General features: G+C 34.7%; 1 protein-coding gene across 1 annotated transcript in view; it reads right to left on the bottom strand.

Moving 5' to 3' along the window:
- The window catches only part of FUT8 (fucosyltransferase 8), a 141,204-nt gene that overhangs the window by 58,355 nt on the left and 62,287 nt on the right, over positions 1-20,562 (bottom strand). Inside the window, exons 4-6 of the mRNA XM_050898162.1 lie at positions 13,642-14,067; positions 3,533-3,648; positions 3,223-3,388 (exon numbers count right to left, since the gene is read on the bottom strand). Of these exons, the coding sequence (XP_050754119.1) occupies positions 3,223-3,388; positions 3,533-3,648; positions 13,642-13,844 (485 nt within the window). The 5' untranslated portion in view covers positions 13,845-14,067. The remainder of the gene's footprint in view (positions 1-3,222; positions 3,389-3,532; positions 3,649-13,641; positions 14,068-20,562) is intronic.

Consider the following 20,562-nt stretch of genomic DNA (forward strand, 5'->3'; position numbering starts at 1 on the left):
AACCCAGCAATAACAAAAAAACCCACTAAAAAGCCGTGATTCTTGGATGAGAGAATCATGAACAATGAGAATATCTGATTTGCTCATTCTAAACTTATGTTATGTTTCTTTCAGGAGAAGAGACCAGATGCACCGCGTGGAGGGAAAAAGAGACCACTCCTTCCCTGGGGAGCTACTGTGCATCCTAAGGGAAAAGAACACCCCAGAGAGAGACAGCAATGCATCACAGGCCAAAGGATGTGCACACAAGGAGCTGGGAGTTTTCCTGCAACTCACACAGCAAGACTGAAAGATTAAAGGGAAAGAAGCAGACAGCCTGACCTCAAAGGTGAAAGAACGAATTTCCTCGGGACTAGAGGGAACCAATTCTGCAACGCAAGATAATTCTATTGCCCAAAGCCAATGTTGTAAATACACCAAGAACACAGGCTGAACATTGTATAAAAGTTTTTGTATCTGTTTTCTCTTATGCAATTGCTTTAAATTTCCATATTGTAAAAAAATTGTCTACATTTTATTTTAATAAAACCTAGTTGCTGGCTGTTTGGTTTTAGCTTAAATGACTTTAGTCTTTTTTGGGGACCTCACCACACAGGAAGGTCTACACAGCTCTACCACTAAGACTCAACAGACTCCAGGACATTCTGCTTTTGATAACCACTGTGTCAGTCTAAAGAATACTTTTATTCAACAAGAAAATTCTTAAGGAAAAAAAAAAAAAAAGGAGCAACTGTGATTGCTTGCATCATATACAAACTTCTTCCGGTACCACAGTGGTTTCAGACTTCCACAGTGGGATTCACCTCAACTTCCAGAGATCTACAAGGCAGACCTTTATTATTCAATGCAAAGGAGTATGCATTTCTAGTACGGGTTTCACCTCATCCTGAAGTACAGAGAGATGCGAAGATAAGGCTGTCAGAAACACAGAAATTTGCAAGTTGGGCTTAATGAATTAATAGTCATTGGTTGTCCTGGTTTCGGCTGGGATAGAGTTAATTTTCTTCTTAGTAGATGGTATAGTGCTGTGTTTTGGATTTAGTGTGAAAATAATGTTGATAACGCTGATGTTTTAGTTGTTGCTAAGTAGCGCTTATCCTAAGTTAAGGATTGTTCAGTTTCCCATGCTCTGCCCGCAAGCAGGTGTGCAAGAAGCCGGGAGGGAGCAGAGCCAGGGCAGCTGACCCGAACTAGCCAAAGGGGTATTCCATACCATAGAACATCATGCTCAGTATACAAATGGGGCGCGGAGTTGGCCAGGAGGGGTGGATCGCGGCTCGGGCATCAGTCAGCGGGTGGTGAGTAACTGCATTGTGCATCACTGGTTTTTTTCCTTCCTTCCTTCTTCTTTTTGTTGTTATATTCCTTTTCATTACAATTATTATTATATTTCATTATTATTATTGTTAGTATTATATTTTACTTTAGTTATTAAACTGTTCTTATCTCAGCCCGCGAGTTTTACCTTCTTTCCTGATTCTCCTCCCCATCCCACTGGGAGCAGGGAGGGGGAGTGAGGGAGCGGCTGCATGGTGCTTAGCTGCTGGCTGGGGTTAAACCACAACATTGGTGTAGGAAGAAAAGGAATAAGAAGAGGATTCATCCTGGGAGGCAGGGACATAAAAACCTTCCAGCATCAAACACACAACATTATTTAAGGTTCCACTGTGGCAACTGCCTGATGTGATCCTGGCTATATAAACAGAGCAGTAATGGGTACACAAGTGATTTTGTTCCCATGACGGACATCAGTAAGTCTGGCATTAGACTACTTGCTCCAGTTTTGGCACAGATAGTTTAAAAGCTACATCAAGAATCAATGACCTGAAGTCCAAGAAACCCAAACGGAAATAACTTCTCTGGAGAACAAATATTTCTGAGTGGAGGTAACTATTGAAACAAACTGTCCAGGGAAATGGCAGCTTCTCTGGCAGTTGACTGTTTAACTGAAGATGTCGAGTCTTTTGGAAAATTCTGCTTCAGCCAAGCACTACTTTTATTTCAGTCAAACATACATAATTGCACTCAGCAGAGAAATAATTGGATGAAATGTAATTGCTTATTTTATATAGATAATAACTCTCGATAATTGAATAGTCCCTTCTCACTTTAAAGTCCATCAATCTGTGACAAACTGGATTTTGGAATTGTGGAATATTAAATTACAAAATTTAATGGACTATATTATTTGCCCACATTAATAATCAAATTCATATTATTTTTAAACTATGTTTTAAATAATGTTTACATTATTTCCAAAGAATTGAAATTCTTACTATTTTTTCCTTTTACCACAGTATTATTTTCGAAGGGTCATGCTTTACTACTGATATTCACGCATGCAGATCTCAGCTTTTTGGGGAAAGAGATACTTGTTTAAGGTAGTATATTTGGTTAATTCAACTCTTTTCTTATGAATGTTTACTAATGAGACACAAATTGCCATTGCAATCCTGTTGGGAACAGAGTTATAAATACAGTAGGCTTACAGACAGATTTTACTGAATTTTTAACACTTCCTGGATTAATTTTGTTCAGCATGAACAAAACTCATACAGAATGTTTTAGTATAATACCAAAGATACTTCAACAATGGGGAGGCCAGAAGATCAACGACAACTGAAAATATAATTCCAACACATCTTTGAACAACATAATAATGACAGTGTAATTAAAGGTCATTTCTATCTGAAATATTCTGTTAAATTCTAATTACAAAAAGAAGTGACTTTTCAGAATGACAATTAGTCCTGAAATTAAGATATTACCCAATTTTAAAGTAATTTCAATGATATAATATCCCAATGATCAATGTAACTTATATTCTAGTATTTATGAAAGGCACAATCAGATACCTAAAATAAATATTTTTAGGGGTTTTTAATGGGTTTATTATATGTACAAATATGCACATATGTGCATATATAGACAGATGCAGCTGAAAAGCAACAACTGGCATACAGGACCCAGGTCTTCTGATTAAAAAAATGAAAATATATCAAGTTAAAGAGTCATACTCTAAGCTGTAGTTACATAAGCTGGATATATACTTTAGGTCCCATGAAATACAAGTAATAATTTTATGTTCATGCTTTGGACATGATCTTTTAGCCCACATACCAGTAATTTATCCTAAGAGATTTTTAAGCAGTGTATCAGTAGTTTACTTAAATCAATCCATAATCCTTACAACATATATGCAGAATCAACTAATACAAGTACCTTTCCTGATGACCCAAATCAGACAGAAATTCATCAATGCGTCTTTGCAGTTCACTTCCTTCTAGATTTTTCAACTTCTTCAATTCACTCTGGAGGAAAAACCAAAGTTCCTTAGCCCCATTTTCAATCCTCCTCCTCAATATTTCATGGTCTTTTCCAAGGCCTCCTATTTAAAAAAAAAAAAAAAAAAAAAAAAAAAGGCATAAAAGCATCAGCAGTTGTAGCTGAATTATTTGTTAAGAAGCCAATACATTTGTGATATGCAATACCAAAACTTGTTTTAGAAGTAAAAGAAAACTTATCTACTAACCATCTCCTGTTCGCTTCTTATAGTTTTCTATCTGTTCTTTGGCCTTTAAAAGTTGCTCCTCTAAAGCATGTACCTTTCCTGCAGCTGGTCCCTGATCAATGGGACCATCCGGTATCCTAGGATATAGAAAATAAAGAAATTATATGATTATAAATATAATTGTTATTTGATAAATTATTTGCATTATCAATTCAGCTCTCCTCTCATTTTTGTTCCATACTGTTTTGCTGATAAGCCTTTTTGGCATTTTCTTAGAACCAGAAGAAATTAAACTTATTAACATAAATAAGGAATTTAAAATCTCAATCCCATAGGAGAAAAACAGTGCATAACACAGCTGCAGCACACAGGTTTAACCTGGTGTTAAACTGTGCTGTTTACAAGACTTCCACTCACTGACAAGACCAATCCTAGGCTCTACATGTGAAAACAGTATTTGCAGCAGCTTAACTCAGACCATTTGTTGGACTGACTTGCACACAAGCAAAGCCTAATTGAGGGATGTACCTTCACAAGACTCAAGTCCTGGCTACTTTTTATATTCACACATGAAATAGATTCTGGTCTTGAATGCTAGCCATATATTCTTAGAGGACCAGAGCTCCAGCACTGGAACTCCACTTTCAAGTTAAGTCTTCCTACATATTGGCACAAGATGATTTCAATGTATTTTCCGGACTCAGAACAAGATCCTGGCTTCTTAAATGTACCATCAGGATAATTTTTTTATGACCACTCTGGTATTCTAAATTGCTGGTCACCTAAAACAACACCAGCAACTGTAACATCCATTTGTGAAATCTCTAGTATGTGAGCACAGGACAAGTACAGAAATATGTATCCTGAAATCTGAGCCATAAATCAGTCCTGAGGGTATTACTGAGGTTTGCTCATCAGCTCGACTTGAATCCATGTATTAATAAACTGAAATTATTAAAGTATAGAAATTAGATGTTATCTTCTATTTGCCTCACAAATTACAAATTAATGCAGGGAAAATAAAAACCCCTTCCATCTCTAGAGAAATGACACTTCTGGTGGATCCAAGGGTTAAAAATTATTCCACCTTTTAAAAGACTTTCATAAGAGCTGACCCTGAAAAGGAAAAGAGGAAACAGATGTGTAATGAAAAGTCTTGAGAACTGTAAAGAATACAGAATTCTTGCAAAACATGAAGATGAGACTTCATTTGTAATGGAATATGAGCATAAAAAGAAAGGGATATTCTCTCCACACACACATACACAGAGTTTCAAGGCACCATACGAGAAGACCCCTTGCCAGACAAAAGATGCCTCTAGCATAGAGAAAATAGTGGTTAGAGGGAGTATCTTCACCCTAACCAGAAATGATAGCATTCTAAAGATCCTACTGAGATGTCATTAACTTTAATGTCTCTCAGATCTGGATAATTAAATACCAATAAAAGTTTAGGAACTGATGAAAAGTCCATTTTCACTAGAACATTTGAAGGGAATAAATACCTAATGTGAGCATCAGAAAGGTATAATCACACGAAGCACAGCATTTAAGCCCCTTTTTTCAGAGGGGGGTGGGAGAGGTGGAGGAGGAAGCTACGTAGCCTGATACAAATTTAGTAAAAAATTCTGCACTCTTAAAGCTCTCTATTGAAAGCAAATTAGGGATAATTCAATTATTGCAAAATATTTATTTGCATTTTAAAGCTACCATGGTAAATAAAAAGGAATTATCAATAACTGCTCATGTATTTGCTTTTTTATGCACTGAGGGAACAAGCATGACAAAACTGAGGAAAATATTCTAATCTTAAACATGCACTCCCTAAATACACTCCCTCTGTATGAACAATCCATTTGTGAATTTGTTTCTACAACATATGTCCAGTGTGATACCATACTGAGATACGGTACTGTATTGCCATGTACAAGACAATACAAACCTTTAAAAAGTATACTGAAACACATTTAAGCTCTTGCACTTGTTTAAAACCACAAGGTTGAAATATATTTGTGATCTGCCAACTTGGTATCACAATTGGGATTGTGACAGGACAACTAACCACAAAATTACCAGAAAAAATGGAATGGCTTATCTTGTATAAGTCACATTCCCTAAAGGTAGAATTTGTGAAGAACAATAAGGTAAAAGGATACAAAATCATTACCATAAGAAATCTTCACACACATCCGCTGAACATAAGGAAAGTCTGTTAAAGTAGCAATTACAGAATCCTACAGAAGGATGGTTGTGGATGATATGAAAGAAGTACAATAATTCTGACCATTTGATATAATTAAGATTTTAAAAAAGAAAAGTACATGCCACATTCAACTTGCTTTGGCATACTGCAATAAAAGTGTTTACTATACTTAGGTTGTTAGATAAAAGGAGCTGGGGTGGGGGGGGCATTCTCCTAAGCTAGTTGTTTGGACTTTCAAAAATTACATCATTTTAGGATAAAACTAAAATAACTTATTCTTTTTGCGATTTTGTCTCTGCATCTGTTACCTCATCAGACTTGGAATTGCTGTCTTCCTCACTTTCATCCAGTCTCAAAATTAAGGAAAAGGTTCTTCTCTGCAACCAGCACAGCTTGCTTGTTACTGCCCTCTACAAATACATCAACTGAGTTGGAGATAAGGCAACATTTGAGGGAAAAGTGTTTGAATTAAAATCCTTATCTATACTCATGGCATCATCTATGTAGATAACTTCTAGTGCAGAATATCCTAGGAATAATGCATACTTATGAACAAGCATTCCTGTTGAAAAACATACACATAAGTTTTCATACCAAAATAAGTCCTGACAACTGACTTGCTCCTTAAAACTTGAGAAGTGAGTTTAAAGTAAGTTTATCTAAACTATGATGATTCTAATCAACAATAAAAGAACACGTCAGTAAGCATCTAGCACAGAATATCCTTCACTTATTCCTATGACAACACTGTAAATTAAGTTATAAATACAAAATAAACAAAATTATAATCCACTTACATGGGCAGCCATGATAATACACCAAATAGTGGTTTTGTTTGAATTATTTTTCTCAATACTTACAAGGTGTGATTTTTATAGTAAATATAAATTATCTTTTCCATAATGGACTCATATCAAATAAAGATATTACTGTATAACTTTAAACATCAAAAAGATTATGTTGTAGAGATAACCCGTTTCTGCTCTGTCCCTTGTTTAGTAATCCAACTACACTTAAAGACAGAGAAAAGAATTCTGTGTACATCATCCATATCACTGAGGCTACTTTCTCCCCACCTTCAGGTAATATACAGGAGCAATGGCAAAGTAGCTATCTCTAATCTGAATCTCTGAAGACAAAAAGAACCACTCAAAAACTAATTGTAGTGACATTCAGTTTAGCTGGAAGAACTGCCACACTGCGTAAAATAATTGTAAAAAAATTTTAAAACAAAAAATAAATTACACAAACCATTCTAAGCTTTTCCTATTTCCAAGGTATTTAAAAGTTTACACTAATTTATCGGCAAAAGGAAAAATGTAAGATTTCACAAGTTCACACTGAAATATTTTCTCATTCTTTCATTTATATCTGAGTTCTTTGTATGGAGCACGAACGTTTATAACTAACTGAAGCCACATTATGATTGGCTTTTCTTCTTTCACTTTTTTTTTCCCCCAAGAAGAAAATTATGTTTAATTATTAATGACCACTAACACACACACACAAACAAAAAGAATATAAGTTGCCACTTCACCCTTCTAAGATAAAACCTCCTCAGTAAATAAAACTGAAAGAAAACACTCAATGTTACCTGCAAATAAAGAGCGAGCAGCATCCCTTATCAATTTAAATCAGCACAGCCCTGATCGGTGCCGATTTATATCCACTGAAGATGTGTCCCTTCCCTTAATTCAGAATTGCACAAAAACCAATAAAAAGAGCAGAGATGCACACCATATAGTTCAGTTATTTTCCTCCCTCACACATTGGCCTGTGCAATACCAGCAGCTTCAAACTTGAGACACTTTAAATACATGTAATAGAAAACAGTACTTTAAAATAATATTTAAATTTTTATCAACCCAAAGCTATTCTTGTATCCAGGTCCCTTTCAATGAGTACTACAGACTTACTGGGTCCAACAATTGCCCTGAGTAATGGATAGAGGTACTTTAATAGATTAGCTTATGATTAATTGATCCTGAGTTTGGATTCTATATCAGCCTCAGCGTCAACTACATTAAAGCAACTATAGTGCTCTTTCAAAATTAAAATCCTACCTTTTCTTTCTGAAGCTACACTCAGAACTATGAGAATAATGTCTAGAAATACTGGTGTTTGGTTTTATTTGTTTGATTACATTTTGCCCTTTTCCACTCCTCTTCTACTTTATAACACATGATCCTATTCAGATTAAGAAACAGGTTATCGTATTTATTAAAAGAATTGCAGGTTCTACAAAATGTAATGTTTAATAGACTCTAGGAAGTAAATATATATGGAATGTGATGTATTAGTAATATGAACACAATATGAATACATTTAACAAGATTCTCTATTTCCCTGAAAAGAACTCTGAAATCACCGGCTCCTATACTGCCAGGCTTATCTTCCAGGAAAGGATACCACTAATATACCATAAAAGATAAAAATTTGACTATCATCCAGCAAGACACAAAGAAGCACATGCATACTATGAACCATTCATGTATTGCAAAAAAGGAAGCCTAGGACACAGATGAAGGCATACACACAACTTTTCCAATTTCCATTTAAGAAAATCAGACATTATGAAAACAGTAATTTTAAGCTCTCCTCCTCCTAAAAGCCTTATATCATCTAGATGCAACAGTGACGGCCTTTAGCAGTCATATCATAATCCTACTAGTAAATAAAATTTTCAGGTAAAACTACATTACAGGCAAATAATGAAACAACATTACGTAATAATTTGATTTGATTATTACTTCCTACCAAGTTTCTCTTAAATAACTACAAAAATTGTAGTGAAGATTTCCCTTTTTGCTGTGAGACCTACGACATCTGTAATAAGTGGTCTTGAAAGGGCTCTTCCAATTCTACTGGATATAGAATAGTAAAATAACAATCTATAAAAAAATCAGTTTTATTACTATTTTGCACTAATGGGATCTAGGCTGTTTCTAAAATCAACCCAGATTTGCTCACACAATATTGTTTATAAACATGTAAGGACTATGGTAACTCTCCAAATCTCATTATACCACAATACTCATGCACATGATTTCCAAAACTCAGGCAATACAAACCACCTTTCATTCCATTTATCTTCTGCATCACTAATATACATCTGTGCCTCTTTATAGCCCACAAGTAAGGTTTTTATAAAGCATCATACTGGCAAAAGAAAAACTACAGTAACTTCTCACCTAAGGCTTTTCAAATGCACTGTAAAAACTAAGTGGTGCCTGAAGTCATTTCAAGTCATCAGAAGTGCACCAGAAAAGTGTACTCAGTTCCTGAAGGAATATTTTTATTTCAGGCAATTTTCAAAAAGATGTAACTGTTCCAACTTGCACTATTGCGAAGGTACATATTAAAAAAATGTATCTCATAATAACCTCACCAAAAATCCTTACAAAAATATGAACTGTTCTTAACCAACATGGGTAATAAACTACAAATATTTAAAAAAAAAAAAAATCAGAAGAACATGATATAGTTTGTGAAGTCAAACATACAAATGTTGGGGAAAAAAACCCACCACACCACCCCCACGCCCCACAAAAAACCCAAAACAACAACAACAAAAAAAAAAAACACACAAAAAAAAAAAACCAAACGAACAGACCTCTTACTGCCCTAAAACCTTAATTCCACTCCTCACACATCCTGTGTGAAAAGAAGCAACCAGGGGAAAAATTACAAGATCAAATATGATTTAAGTATCATACAGCAAAAAAGGGCTAAGCAAGATTTTATAAAGCTTTGTCACAGATACAACATTTCTCAATTTTTGAATGGTTGATTTTGCATGCACATAAGGTGTGTTTCATAAGGCATGGTTTTGGTTTTCTTTTTGTTGTTGTTGTCATCTTTGGGGATGAGGAGCTGCTACATAAATTGGCAGCAAAAGAGCATTCAAATCTTGGAGTGGAAAGATCCCTTCTTGTCATCGTATGCTGGCATTCATGGATGGCTTGATGAAACTAAGCACAGCCCAGCTCCTATTTTCATCCATCCCAGAGGACTGACATTTTTATCAGGTGAGAAGGAAGTCAGAGAAGTCACAAGAACCCATTATAATGGGAAATGCTAGGCAATTGAAATGTATTGTATTGAAATGTATTTTACCATATAACTAAGGTCCCAATGTAATTAAAGATGAAATACCAGTTTTCTCTAACTTCAAAATGGAAATTGTTACAACAATTTATACTTTTATTAAACTACTGAATTCTTGTAACCATACCTGCTTTCTGTCCCTTCCTCCCTGCCCTAACTAGCTATTATTAATGGCACAACTAGATATTCACAAAGATTCTTTGCTCACTAAGATAAATTCTGTTAACTTGGAGCTTTTTACCATCCAAAAGTTTTGTCTAATTATGTCAAAATACTTTAACTAGTGTAGTTAATCAGATGCCTGTTTATTGTTACAATTTTCCAGGTAGGCACTCTCGTCTTGTTTAAATTCCTCCCAAAGTAACCTTAAGTTAGGTTTCTTATTGAAATATGCTTAAATTCATGCATTAGCTTAACCCTGTTGCATGTCATGATATATTCTATATCTTCACCACAAAAAAAGTGTGCTTCTTTTCTGTTGGAATAAAAAAACCCTCTAGTTCTCTAGATATAAAATCTTAGTGGAGAAGGGCAGCAAAAACAAGTTTTTACCTCAGTGCAACAAAATCCAACTTGGCAATAGGGTTTACCTTTATGAGCTACACCAATGTAAAGACTGTCCATCTTAACCACTCAGATTTCACAGCCAGTGTCAGTAATTAGAGTTTTCAGTACAAAACCAAAACTTGGTTAATCTAGTAATTAAATCATATTCAAGTAATAGGTCCAGCCTTTCTGCCTTCGATCAGTGAAGCTTAAAAAAAATTACGTCTTCACTTTAAGATGCTAACTGGAGCAAAAGTAATCTTTTCTGTCTAATTCTAATTCAATTTCTGAAGTTAACAAGTGTTTTGTTTCTTTAATATATGTTCATAGCAGCAGTGATCTCTTCCAGGACACAGATACTGAATCCATGAACTGTTGGCTAATGCCTCATTTTAAATAGCCATATTGCTATAAAACCGTAAATGGGACAATTTTAAAGCTAACGGTTATTTTTAACACCACTTGTTCTATCTGCCAAACAAGGAAATGAGATACTGAAATTCTGTATCACATTTATGATTTAATACTTCAATGATGCAGGTTGACTAGGATGTCTCTCAAATCTATTTGTGAAGTTTCTATAAAAACAGCATCATGGATTTTGCTCAATGAAAATAATGAAAAGGCTCTACATTGTGACACATCACTTCCCTGAAAGTCTAGTACTTCACCAATCTCAGATCACTTCCAGCAAAAAACTATGCCTGAATATCTTCCAGTCCCAAGCTGGCTCATTTCTGGCCAGCACTGACTACTGAACCTGGAGATGTGTTGCTGTTCAAATTAGCCTAAAATGACTTTAAATGCCTTCTCATGCAAGAGTTTCAGATTCTCCTGTGGTTACATACAATCACTTTGAAGAAAGGTCTCAGAAACATTTTTCAGCAACATATTCACAAAAAAGAAGCTGAACAGAGTCCAGTTAAGACAGTTTTGGATCACCTAATCTAATTCTAGAAACTTGCAGCAATTAACTGAAGCATAGAGAAGGAATGTTGGAATGTTCTATTCTAACATGTTTAGATTAGAACAAAACTAATGGTTTTATTTCCATAAATCATGGAAAATTATCAACAGTATAAGCTATTATTTAAAACTTGGCCACTGAAAATGTAATATTTATCTGAATATAGATAGATTAGGGAAACAGAGAAAGGTGTGTAGAAAAATCACCACTGCCTAAAATATAGCTTAGCCTGTATCTATGCATCTCCTGTCTCTACTGCCTCCTTCTTGAGAGGAAAAGAGTACCCTGTCATCAGTAAAATCAAGAACATTTACTCCCTTCTAGTCACTGTGTAATTTGAACTGGTTATATTTCAACGACTGTGCAATACATCACATTACCATTTATTCAAGTCAGTCAAACATGGGGGGCTGAAAGCATGGAGGGTGATAATCTTTACTTTCAAGGCCAGATATTTCCCTCTCTGAAGCAAGAAACCCTAAGGCTGACTATTATTGCCTAATATTAAAGGAATTTAAAGATACATATTTATTCAAATATAGGATCTTGCTTAAGTTTCTTCATAGCAGCATACTCTACATTACATCATTTTGTCAACAAAAATATATTAAACTTTTTGCCAATGCAGTTGTTATCATATATTAATAAATTGAGCTTAGAAAACTACAGCCCACTCAGCCATTCATGGCCATATTACTCAAGGTGAAGATTATCTATGCTCAGTGTAGAGGGTGCTTGGGTCAGCAGCATTTCTCCACCTCTGCGCAGCACCACGTGAATGCTGAGGTACTTCTTCAGGGCTGACATGTTCAAAACTGAGACATTTGTTTTTCTAAGCTAAGAAGCCTCATCAGCATGCAGTTGTATCCACAGTGCATTCCAGAAACCACGAACAGAGTGCAGTGAAGACAAATTTCCATAAGGCAGGGAAGTCTACCCAGCCTACCAGATCAAATAGCCCTGGCTAGGCATGAGAGAGAATGCACCAGAACAAATATCAGAACAGGGTTAAGAGGAAAGGTATTCATTTCACTGCTACAGAGTCCACATGTGTGATTTCATTCAAATGAACGGGAGAAACAACCTGACTTCAGGTAACACGAACAGGACCAGAACCATAAAACAACCCAGTAAGGAAAACAAAGAGATTTGTGCAATTCCGTAATTTTTCCTATGATTTATGAAGCAAAATAGCAAAGTAGAAGATCCAAAATGGCATCTGCTCCTAAAGGGTATTAAAAGGCAAGTCCAAAATCAGTTTCTCATTGCCAAGCAAGAACCACCCAAGAGACATGATGAAGACTCAACTGCCAGTGCCCCTTGCTCTCCATGTTCTACATAGGTGATCCTGACCAGACCACTGCTATACACATGTCCTAGTGCATGTAACTATGTATTTGTGAAAGAGACAGTAAGTGAATCCAGCTCACTTAGAGATTTTGAAAATAAATAACACCCTCCCATTCTGTAAAATCTTGTATTGAGCTTTGCTCTTCTCTAGCTTCCTACAACATATGAAGCCTCTGCACTTGTCCCCACGATCCATCAGGACTTTTAGGTTGCGTATGGTGATGTCCACATACTGAGGTCCAATCTGACTCCAGCACACATCCTGCCTAAGAAGCTCTCCTTGCAAGTTCTTCAGAAAAGAGATACCAAAAGTCTATGTTAAAAGCTGTCTGTCTGAAAAGGTGAAAGAAAACACTTTAAATTGTAATTGTACCCATCTGTAATGTAACAAATAATTATAAAAAGGGAGACGATCCTATTTTACAAATATTGCTACAAGTTTAGCAGCAAGGCAAGAAAAAAAAACTTAAAGAATTCATATAATGCAGCAGTCTACTGCAGCTTATCTTCAGCAAGTCCACGTTTATCTTCAACAAGCTGTACAAATGTTTTCAGTGCTTTTAAAACAGGCTCTTCCAGTTACTGCATGCAGAAGTGTAGAAAAGTCACTACCTGTTCTAATTGGTTTGAACATCATAATAATTGCACTTGTTTGAAGTTGGCATTGTTAATCACCTACAGAACTCTGTTATTGTGACAGTAACACTTGGACACCGTTAAATAATGACTGTTAATTTATTACTATATTAGACCAAAACTAAATGTACATTATTTGTTTAAACATTTTGCAATATATTTTCAGTTAGTTATAGCACTGATTAAAAACACTTATCTGTACTTTTAAATGTTAAACATGATTCTACAAAAAAAAAACCACAAAAAACCCTTTCAATTTAATTTCTGATATTTCATATTTCAACCATTTTCTGACAAGTTTTAATTACTTTTAGATCCTACCTGAGAGATTCTGCCATCCGCCTTAAGTCTTCATTTTGCTGCTTTAAACGTTCAAGTTTAGCAAGTATCTTGGATAATTCGCGACTAGAGTGATCTGGGTGCTCACTGTCTCGTACCAGGTGTCCACCAATATAGAAGAGTAAAGTTCCCCAAGCAAAGAGGATGAGCATAATCCAACGCCAGGAACCAGTCCATGGCCGCATTTTCAGAAGTTCAATTCACTCCAGAACTGCTTCTGCTCACAAAATAACAAACATTTTAAGTCCTTAGTCTGTACAAAAGTGGACAATTTCAGTTCCTCTGCTTCACCACATTGTACTGGAGAAAAATTGTTCTCAGTGTTTATCTCACTGCAACTCCTTAGAGAAGATCCTTATGGGGCTGTACATAGAAAGCATTAATATCGCATCATTCTTCATTTATATTCTGTGAAAAAGTAAAAAAAAATCTGAAATTATAATTCTGATATATAAAAATATATTGGATTGCAATTAAGCTAAATGTATTGTCATTAACATCCAAGAATGATGATAGACAATGTTACTACTTTCTGTCAAGGAGAAAAAGAAAAAAGCTTTTAACTTTCCACAAAAAATATGCTGAGTTCAAGAATGAACCACATAAAGAATATGCAATTAACTCTGGGTTTGAAATGGCCAGAAGAAATGCTACTTTTTATAAGAAAAATATTTACCAATTTGTGTGTCATTTCACACACTAAAATAGTTCAAAAATCATTCTGTGGTAAACTTAATAGTTTCTTTTACTATCAACAAAGAGCTTTTATTCAATTACAAATTCGTCTTCATTTTTTTCACTTTTATGAACTCTCTTCTCCATTTTTATCATGACTCCCACCCTGTAACAGAAGAGTTATAGCCATTCTAACAATATATTCTACTATTTGCAAGTAGATTGGCCTAGTAGCAGCTGTAATACCAATTAAGCAACTTGCAAGCACTGCAAAGAGTGCAAGCACTAATTTCTAAACAAACAATCCATTGTATATCTTACTCTTAAATTTATAGTGGCCTCTGAAATGTCCATCTAAAATTAAACCCAAAATTTTATTTCTTGCTTAAAATTGCAAGACAACACAACTTCTCTCTTTACTCTTCCATCGTACTTGCTAAAACAGATAAGAACACTGAACATTTAAGAAGCAGAAAGGGGGATTTCAAGTAGAACCTATGTGGCATTGCTACACTCACACATTTGGAAATCAGGCATGACTTTAGAAACCTAATTTTTAGAAACATTTTTCTTCTGCTTTAAAACTATCAAACCCATTTTGACAAGTGTTATTATTAAAACTATAAAAATGAAAAAAATGCTCTAAAGGTAATACCTTGTTTCATCTAAAAACACTGCATCATTTAAAAAAAATGCAAAATCACCTCAACTCATTTTCTACTTGGCAAAACATCATTCAATGAGTGTAACAATCTCCTCATTCTATCCAGAACAGATTTTACAATTTAACTGATCAGCATGTCCAATATCTTCTTAAATACTTCTCACCTCTCTTCCTCTTTCTCTGCAATGTAACATTTCTACCTTTTGTAACAGGCATATGTGTACCGTTTACAGTCAATTTCCAAAATAACCTACATTTCCAATTCTCAAATCTGTAAATCCACTACATTTCCTCTGCGATGCTATCCACACCCACCCTCTCCCAAATTATTCTTCTCTCCTTCTTTCACCTTAACTTCTTTTTCATTTCATTTAATTTTTTTATTCTGTTTCAAGTTTAAAGAAAAGACTTCCCAACTTGCAATAACTTCCAAACTCACCCAGTCATGGAGATATGCCTGGAGCACGCACTTCCAGATACAAAAATTCTAACTTAGTATTAAAAATGCTGAAAACTTCTCTAGTTATCTTGCAGAAGCGTTTTTGTTTGTATATTTTTGAAAGAGGCAGAAAAATTCCACTTAAGACCAGTAAGATGGTACATAAGATAAACTATCTGAAAATTGAATATTAATATTACTAAGGAAATGGAAAACATTTGTAGTACCTCTCTCAGGCTTTTCCATCTAATGTATCTGTGACAAGGTGAGTTATAAGCAGATTCATTTTCTTTGAAAGTAATGTCAGAATCCCACACTAGGAGCATGTCATTTTCTACAGATCTCTAAGAAAGATTTATATGGCTTTTGCTTTAGCTTGGCAAAAGGATGGGACTGCCTTCAGGAAGGTAGTGGTTTCTTCAAGAATCTTTACACATCACAGCACAAGTAAAAAGAACCCACATTATATGAAACAGGCCATGCCCAGCCCACGGAGGATTGTTGCTATAAGTGAAGCAAGCCTAGTTACTTGCAGGAATGATTAATATAAAACGCCATTGGACTGACGTTTAAAGTTTAAGTGGCAAAGTGTATTCTTACATCTATACTACCAATCACCCAGAAAATGGTTGACTGGGGCTGCAACACGCTAAGTGAAATCACAAAGTCTGTGAAGGCAGAGGAAAGAAAAAATAATAGGAGACTTCAAATATTCCTCTACTGATTGGATAAATATTATGCTTGGAATTGTGATGAGAATAAACAGATGCTACAGTCATCATAAAATTACTGCTTAAGAGAAAAGCTACTATGACTTAAAGCTCTTGACTTAATCATAAGCAGTTTGCAGAACTTAGATCGAAAGTTTCTGCTGGAGAACCACTTTATAACAGTCTGCATAAGATACTCAGATATGATCTCCTTCTAGGAGCAACAAAGTAAAAAAGTTCTCTACAGCTGTGATTAATTTCAAGAAGAGGAACTATTTTTAAAAGAGAAGTGGACTCCATGCCACCTGGAAAGATATCATGGTCTTAATTAAAACAGCAGGTAAAGGTGACTATTAAAATTAGCAAAGAAAGTATCCTTTCAAAAAGTTACAAGCATGATCAAATGATTAAATAGATAAGACTGTAAATTCTGGTACATTAAAGACATAAAAATTAATATTAAACTTTTATCCAAAGCAGATAGCTTACTAGAGACTCCAAGGTCAACAATGATGAGAGTATATAAGAATTGTTTAGAGTACTTTGCAAGGAAAATACTGACTTTCTTTTTTTCAGTCTGTTTTTCATAACACAGGAGCTTAAGTAGAGTCACAGATCAGGTACCTTCTTTATAAGAGGAAGCATTGGTCTGTCTCAGACAACAGTGTTAGTAGAACAGGCTATCAAAAAATCCACAAAATTAATATAACAAGTCGTCAGGAACAGATGGTATTCTTCCAACAGTTCTAAAGAAGTTAAAGAATGCAACAGTTTAATTATTAACAGTAGTATGTAACCTCTCACTTATAATCACCTTGTAGCAAAGGAATGGAAAATGAAAACAGTAAACTGAATTCTTTGTAAGGGGTACAGCAGGGATCCGTGCAACTACAGGCCAGAAAAAAATGATACTCATGTCAGGCAAACTGGCAGAAATAATAATAAGATGAAATAAAACTGCAGACATAAGGATCAATGTAATCAAAGTAAAAAAGTACTAACATAGCTTTTGGAAAGAGAAATTGTGCCTCATAAATTTATTGAACTTCTTTTGAAGATGTAAACAAACACACAGGCAAGAGAGAACCAGTTCTAATTGTTACGCAGTTGACGTAGTCAACGTGGATTTCCAAATGGCATTCAACAAGATCCTCAAAATGTTTCAAAGAAACTAAGCTGCATGGAATAAGAAAGTTCATCATGTGAGTCACTACCCCATTAAAAGAGAAGAAACTTACAGTAAGACTATGCAATCAGTTTAAGTGGAATGATCAGGGACCTCACTGGGACTCATGGTAGAGTTCATACAGTTGAATATATTCATAAATGATTTGGAAAACAAGGTTAAAAGTGAGGTAACAAAGTCTGCACATACAGTACAAAAGCTGACAGCAATGAACAGAAAGACATCAAGACACTGTCTAATGAAGAAATAAAATGAAAGATGAAAAATCAGTTTCTATCAGCATGTAGAGTTGTGTATAGATGACCTTTGAATCATTATCCATCAGGAATGGACTTTAGCTGTAATAGGTAATTCTATAAAATATGAGCTCAGCACTGGGCAAAAAGCAGCCAAGTCCTCACAGGTTTAAAAAAAAAAAAAAAAAAAACCAAACAAAAAAACAACACAACCAAAAAAACCACAAACACAAACCCAAGAATTCCAAAAATAAACCCCAACAGAAATCATTACCATTATGTCATTGCATAAAAACACTGTGTCAGGACTTTGGTTACTTCATATCATTCTGATTCAACCAACTCAAAAAGATATGGTAGAAATGGAAATGATACAGAAAAGGGTTACAAAAATTAGCAGAGAGGGAGGATAGCCTTCAGTAACTATGACTGGCTAAACAGATTAGTAGAAAGGACAACTCAGGAATTAACGTGGCAAAACTATAAAAATCATTAATGGTATAAGAAAGTAAACAGGGTATAATTGTTTGTTGTTACTTCCAGTACAAAGGGATAACGAGTAAATCTTTCTGGTTTGAATAGATTCAAAACAAAATAAGGTATTTCTCAAAAAGTGCAATTCCAGCGTGAAACTCATTTTGATCAAACAGTGAAGGTGTTAAAAGTTTACATTTCAAAGGCCATTAGACCATTTCAAGTAAGATTAAAATTCATCAAAGGCTACCCACAAAGATACCACCCAATACTCTCAGAATCCCAAGTCCCATACTGTTGGAACCTCGAGAATATACCAGGGTAGTATCACCATAGTATCCTGGTTCTTGCAGTTTTCCCTAGACATCCACTGCAAGCCAGTCTTGGAGATACATTAGGCTAGATAAGCCTTTGATTTCATATGGTGTGAATACTTTTACAACAGTATTTTAAATGTTAAACAAACAATATTTTAAATGTTATTAAAATTTTTGTTACCAAACACAAAAAGACCACATTTTAAAAGGGCTAACTACCCTACATTTACTTTATAAAAACAAATTTTAGAACTCATTATTAATAAAAAAGTAACTTCTTGAGTGTTGGGTTTAAAAGAATAAATAGAAACTCAGACAGGAGAAATATCAGGCAACCTTTTTGAGGAAGAAAATGGAACGATAGCTTCGTCAAGTACTTGTCTGTAGTTTTGAGGATGACATTGGTCAAGTACTTCTGGCTCTCAAGAGCTTATAAAATTTTCAACTGTATATGGGGGAAAATAACTAATACCATTTTTATTTACATCACTACATCTCGAGCAATTAATGGTGTACAGTAATTATTTTCAAGTACATTGTTCTTGTAGCACCTTCACATTGCTTTTATACAAGTGATTTTAAAGTACCAACACTTTAAATTTCTTTAATAGTAAACTGGTTTTTACTTCCTGAAAATAAATTATGTCTAAAACAATTAATGGACTTAATATTTTAAAGAACATTGAGTTCTGAAACTACTCTTAAACATTTTATATAATATGCAAAAGATAGCATGTTTTATCCGATTCCTATGAATCTCTGATGATGTCATTATTCTTTTTATAAGTTAGGTCACAGTACAGTTAAATATAAAATAAAGACGCCAAACTATCTGAATAAATAGGAAGAACATTCTGAACTAACATGAAACAGTCAGCCTGTATCTCAAATGTGGTGTATCTAATTATACATGAGTTCTAATTACTCTTAACTATTGGCTTTGTACCGTAATGTGCCTTTTACATTTTTTCTTCCATTTCATACTGTTCTGGGAATGCAAAATGTCAAAGTATTTCTGTATTTCAAAGTCCATACAAGACCTTTAAATAAATTAAATTATAATAAATAAAAGACTAGCAGAAATAAAAGAACAAACAGGGAAACAAAAAGGAAAAGTTATCACATTTTTAAAACTGTTCCATTTCTACAGCTTGTATCAGGTTTCTGAAAGACATACACATGGGTACCATAGATACCTGCCTGACAGAAAGTCAAGAGGTAATGTCAATATTTATCCTTCTTTAATTTTATATAGCTCTTTATGAGTTTTCATACTGTAAACTAAGCTCAGGACTGCAAAGACTGAAAGTATGAGCCTGAAGTTAGAGAAAACTCAGCAGCAGCCCACAAACGCAGTAATTCAAACCTGAGTGAATCATAACATACATGGTCATTTAACCAATCAAAACAAGAGCCCACCAAACTTAAAAAGTGTGGGAGAGCAGTACCAATAAATATATTTTATTAAGCAGGAAACAGGAAAATATCTAAATAACAATGATTAGTGTTATTATTAAATTACCTTATTATATAATGAAGATCCTTTATCTAAGAATACTGTTACATTTCTTTTACCAGAGGAAGCCATGTATTTTAATTTACTAGTTATCCCTTGAGATTTACCATGATTTCTTGTCTTACATTTGATTGGATTTACCCGTACTCTTGAATTTTCCAGTGCATAAGCACGTCAAAACATGGTATATTGACAATTAGCTAATTTGCATTTTCTTCCCTGCAATTTTAGATTAGTTCTTGTCTCCCTTCTAGGGGATCCCAAGAATGGTTGACTACATTCTTATAACACCATCTTCTAAAATAATGTAATTAAGATATCTCTTATCTCTTTGAAAGGGCTTACCCTGGGTGTTTGGGGTGAAAAAGAATGTATTCCTCTATTCTCCCCAACAGCTCTTGGAATTATCTCTACAGCAATCTTTCCAGCTAATTTTCTTTTTAAATTTCATCACTACACCCAGTTAAGAGGGTTTCAATCTGATCTCTCAGGGAAATCATCTCCCATTCATAAGAACCCAGCTACCATTCACAGAAATCCCAGTCACAGCACTGATGTAGGTGCTAGGCATGGACTGAAAGACGAAGCTCAGTAGAAGCAGCAGCATACAACAGTATAGTGGCAAAAGAAGCTTTAATGCCAGTATCAGCATGGGGCTGGAGCTGCCACAGTGAAATTGGTAACCT

The sequence above is a fragment of the Gymnogyps californianus genome, chromosome 5 (genome assembly GCF_018139145.2).
Source record: "Gymnogyps californianus isolate 813 chromosome 5, ASM1813914v2, whole genome shotgun sequence".
Lineage (NCBI taxonomy): Eukaryota > Metazoa > Chordata > Aves > Accipitriformes > Cathartidae > Gymnogyps > Gymnogyps californianus.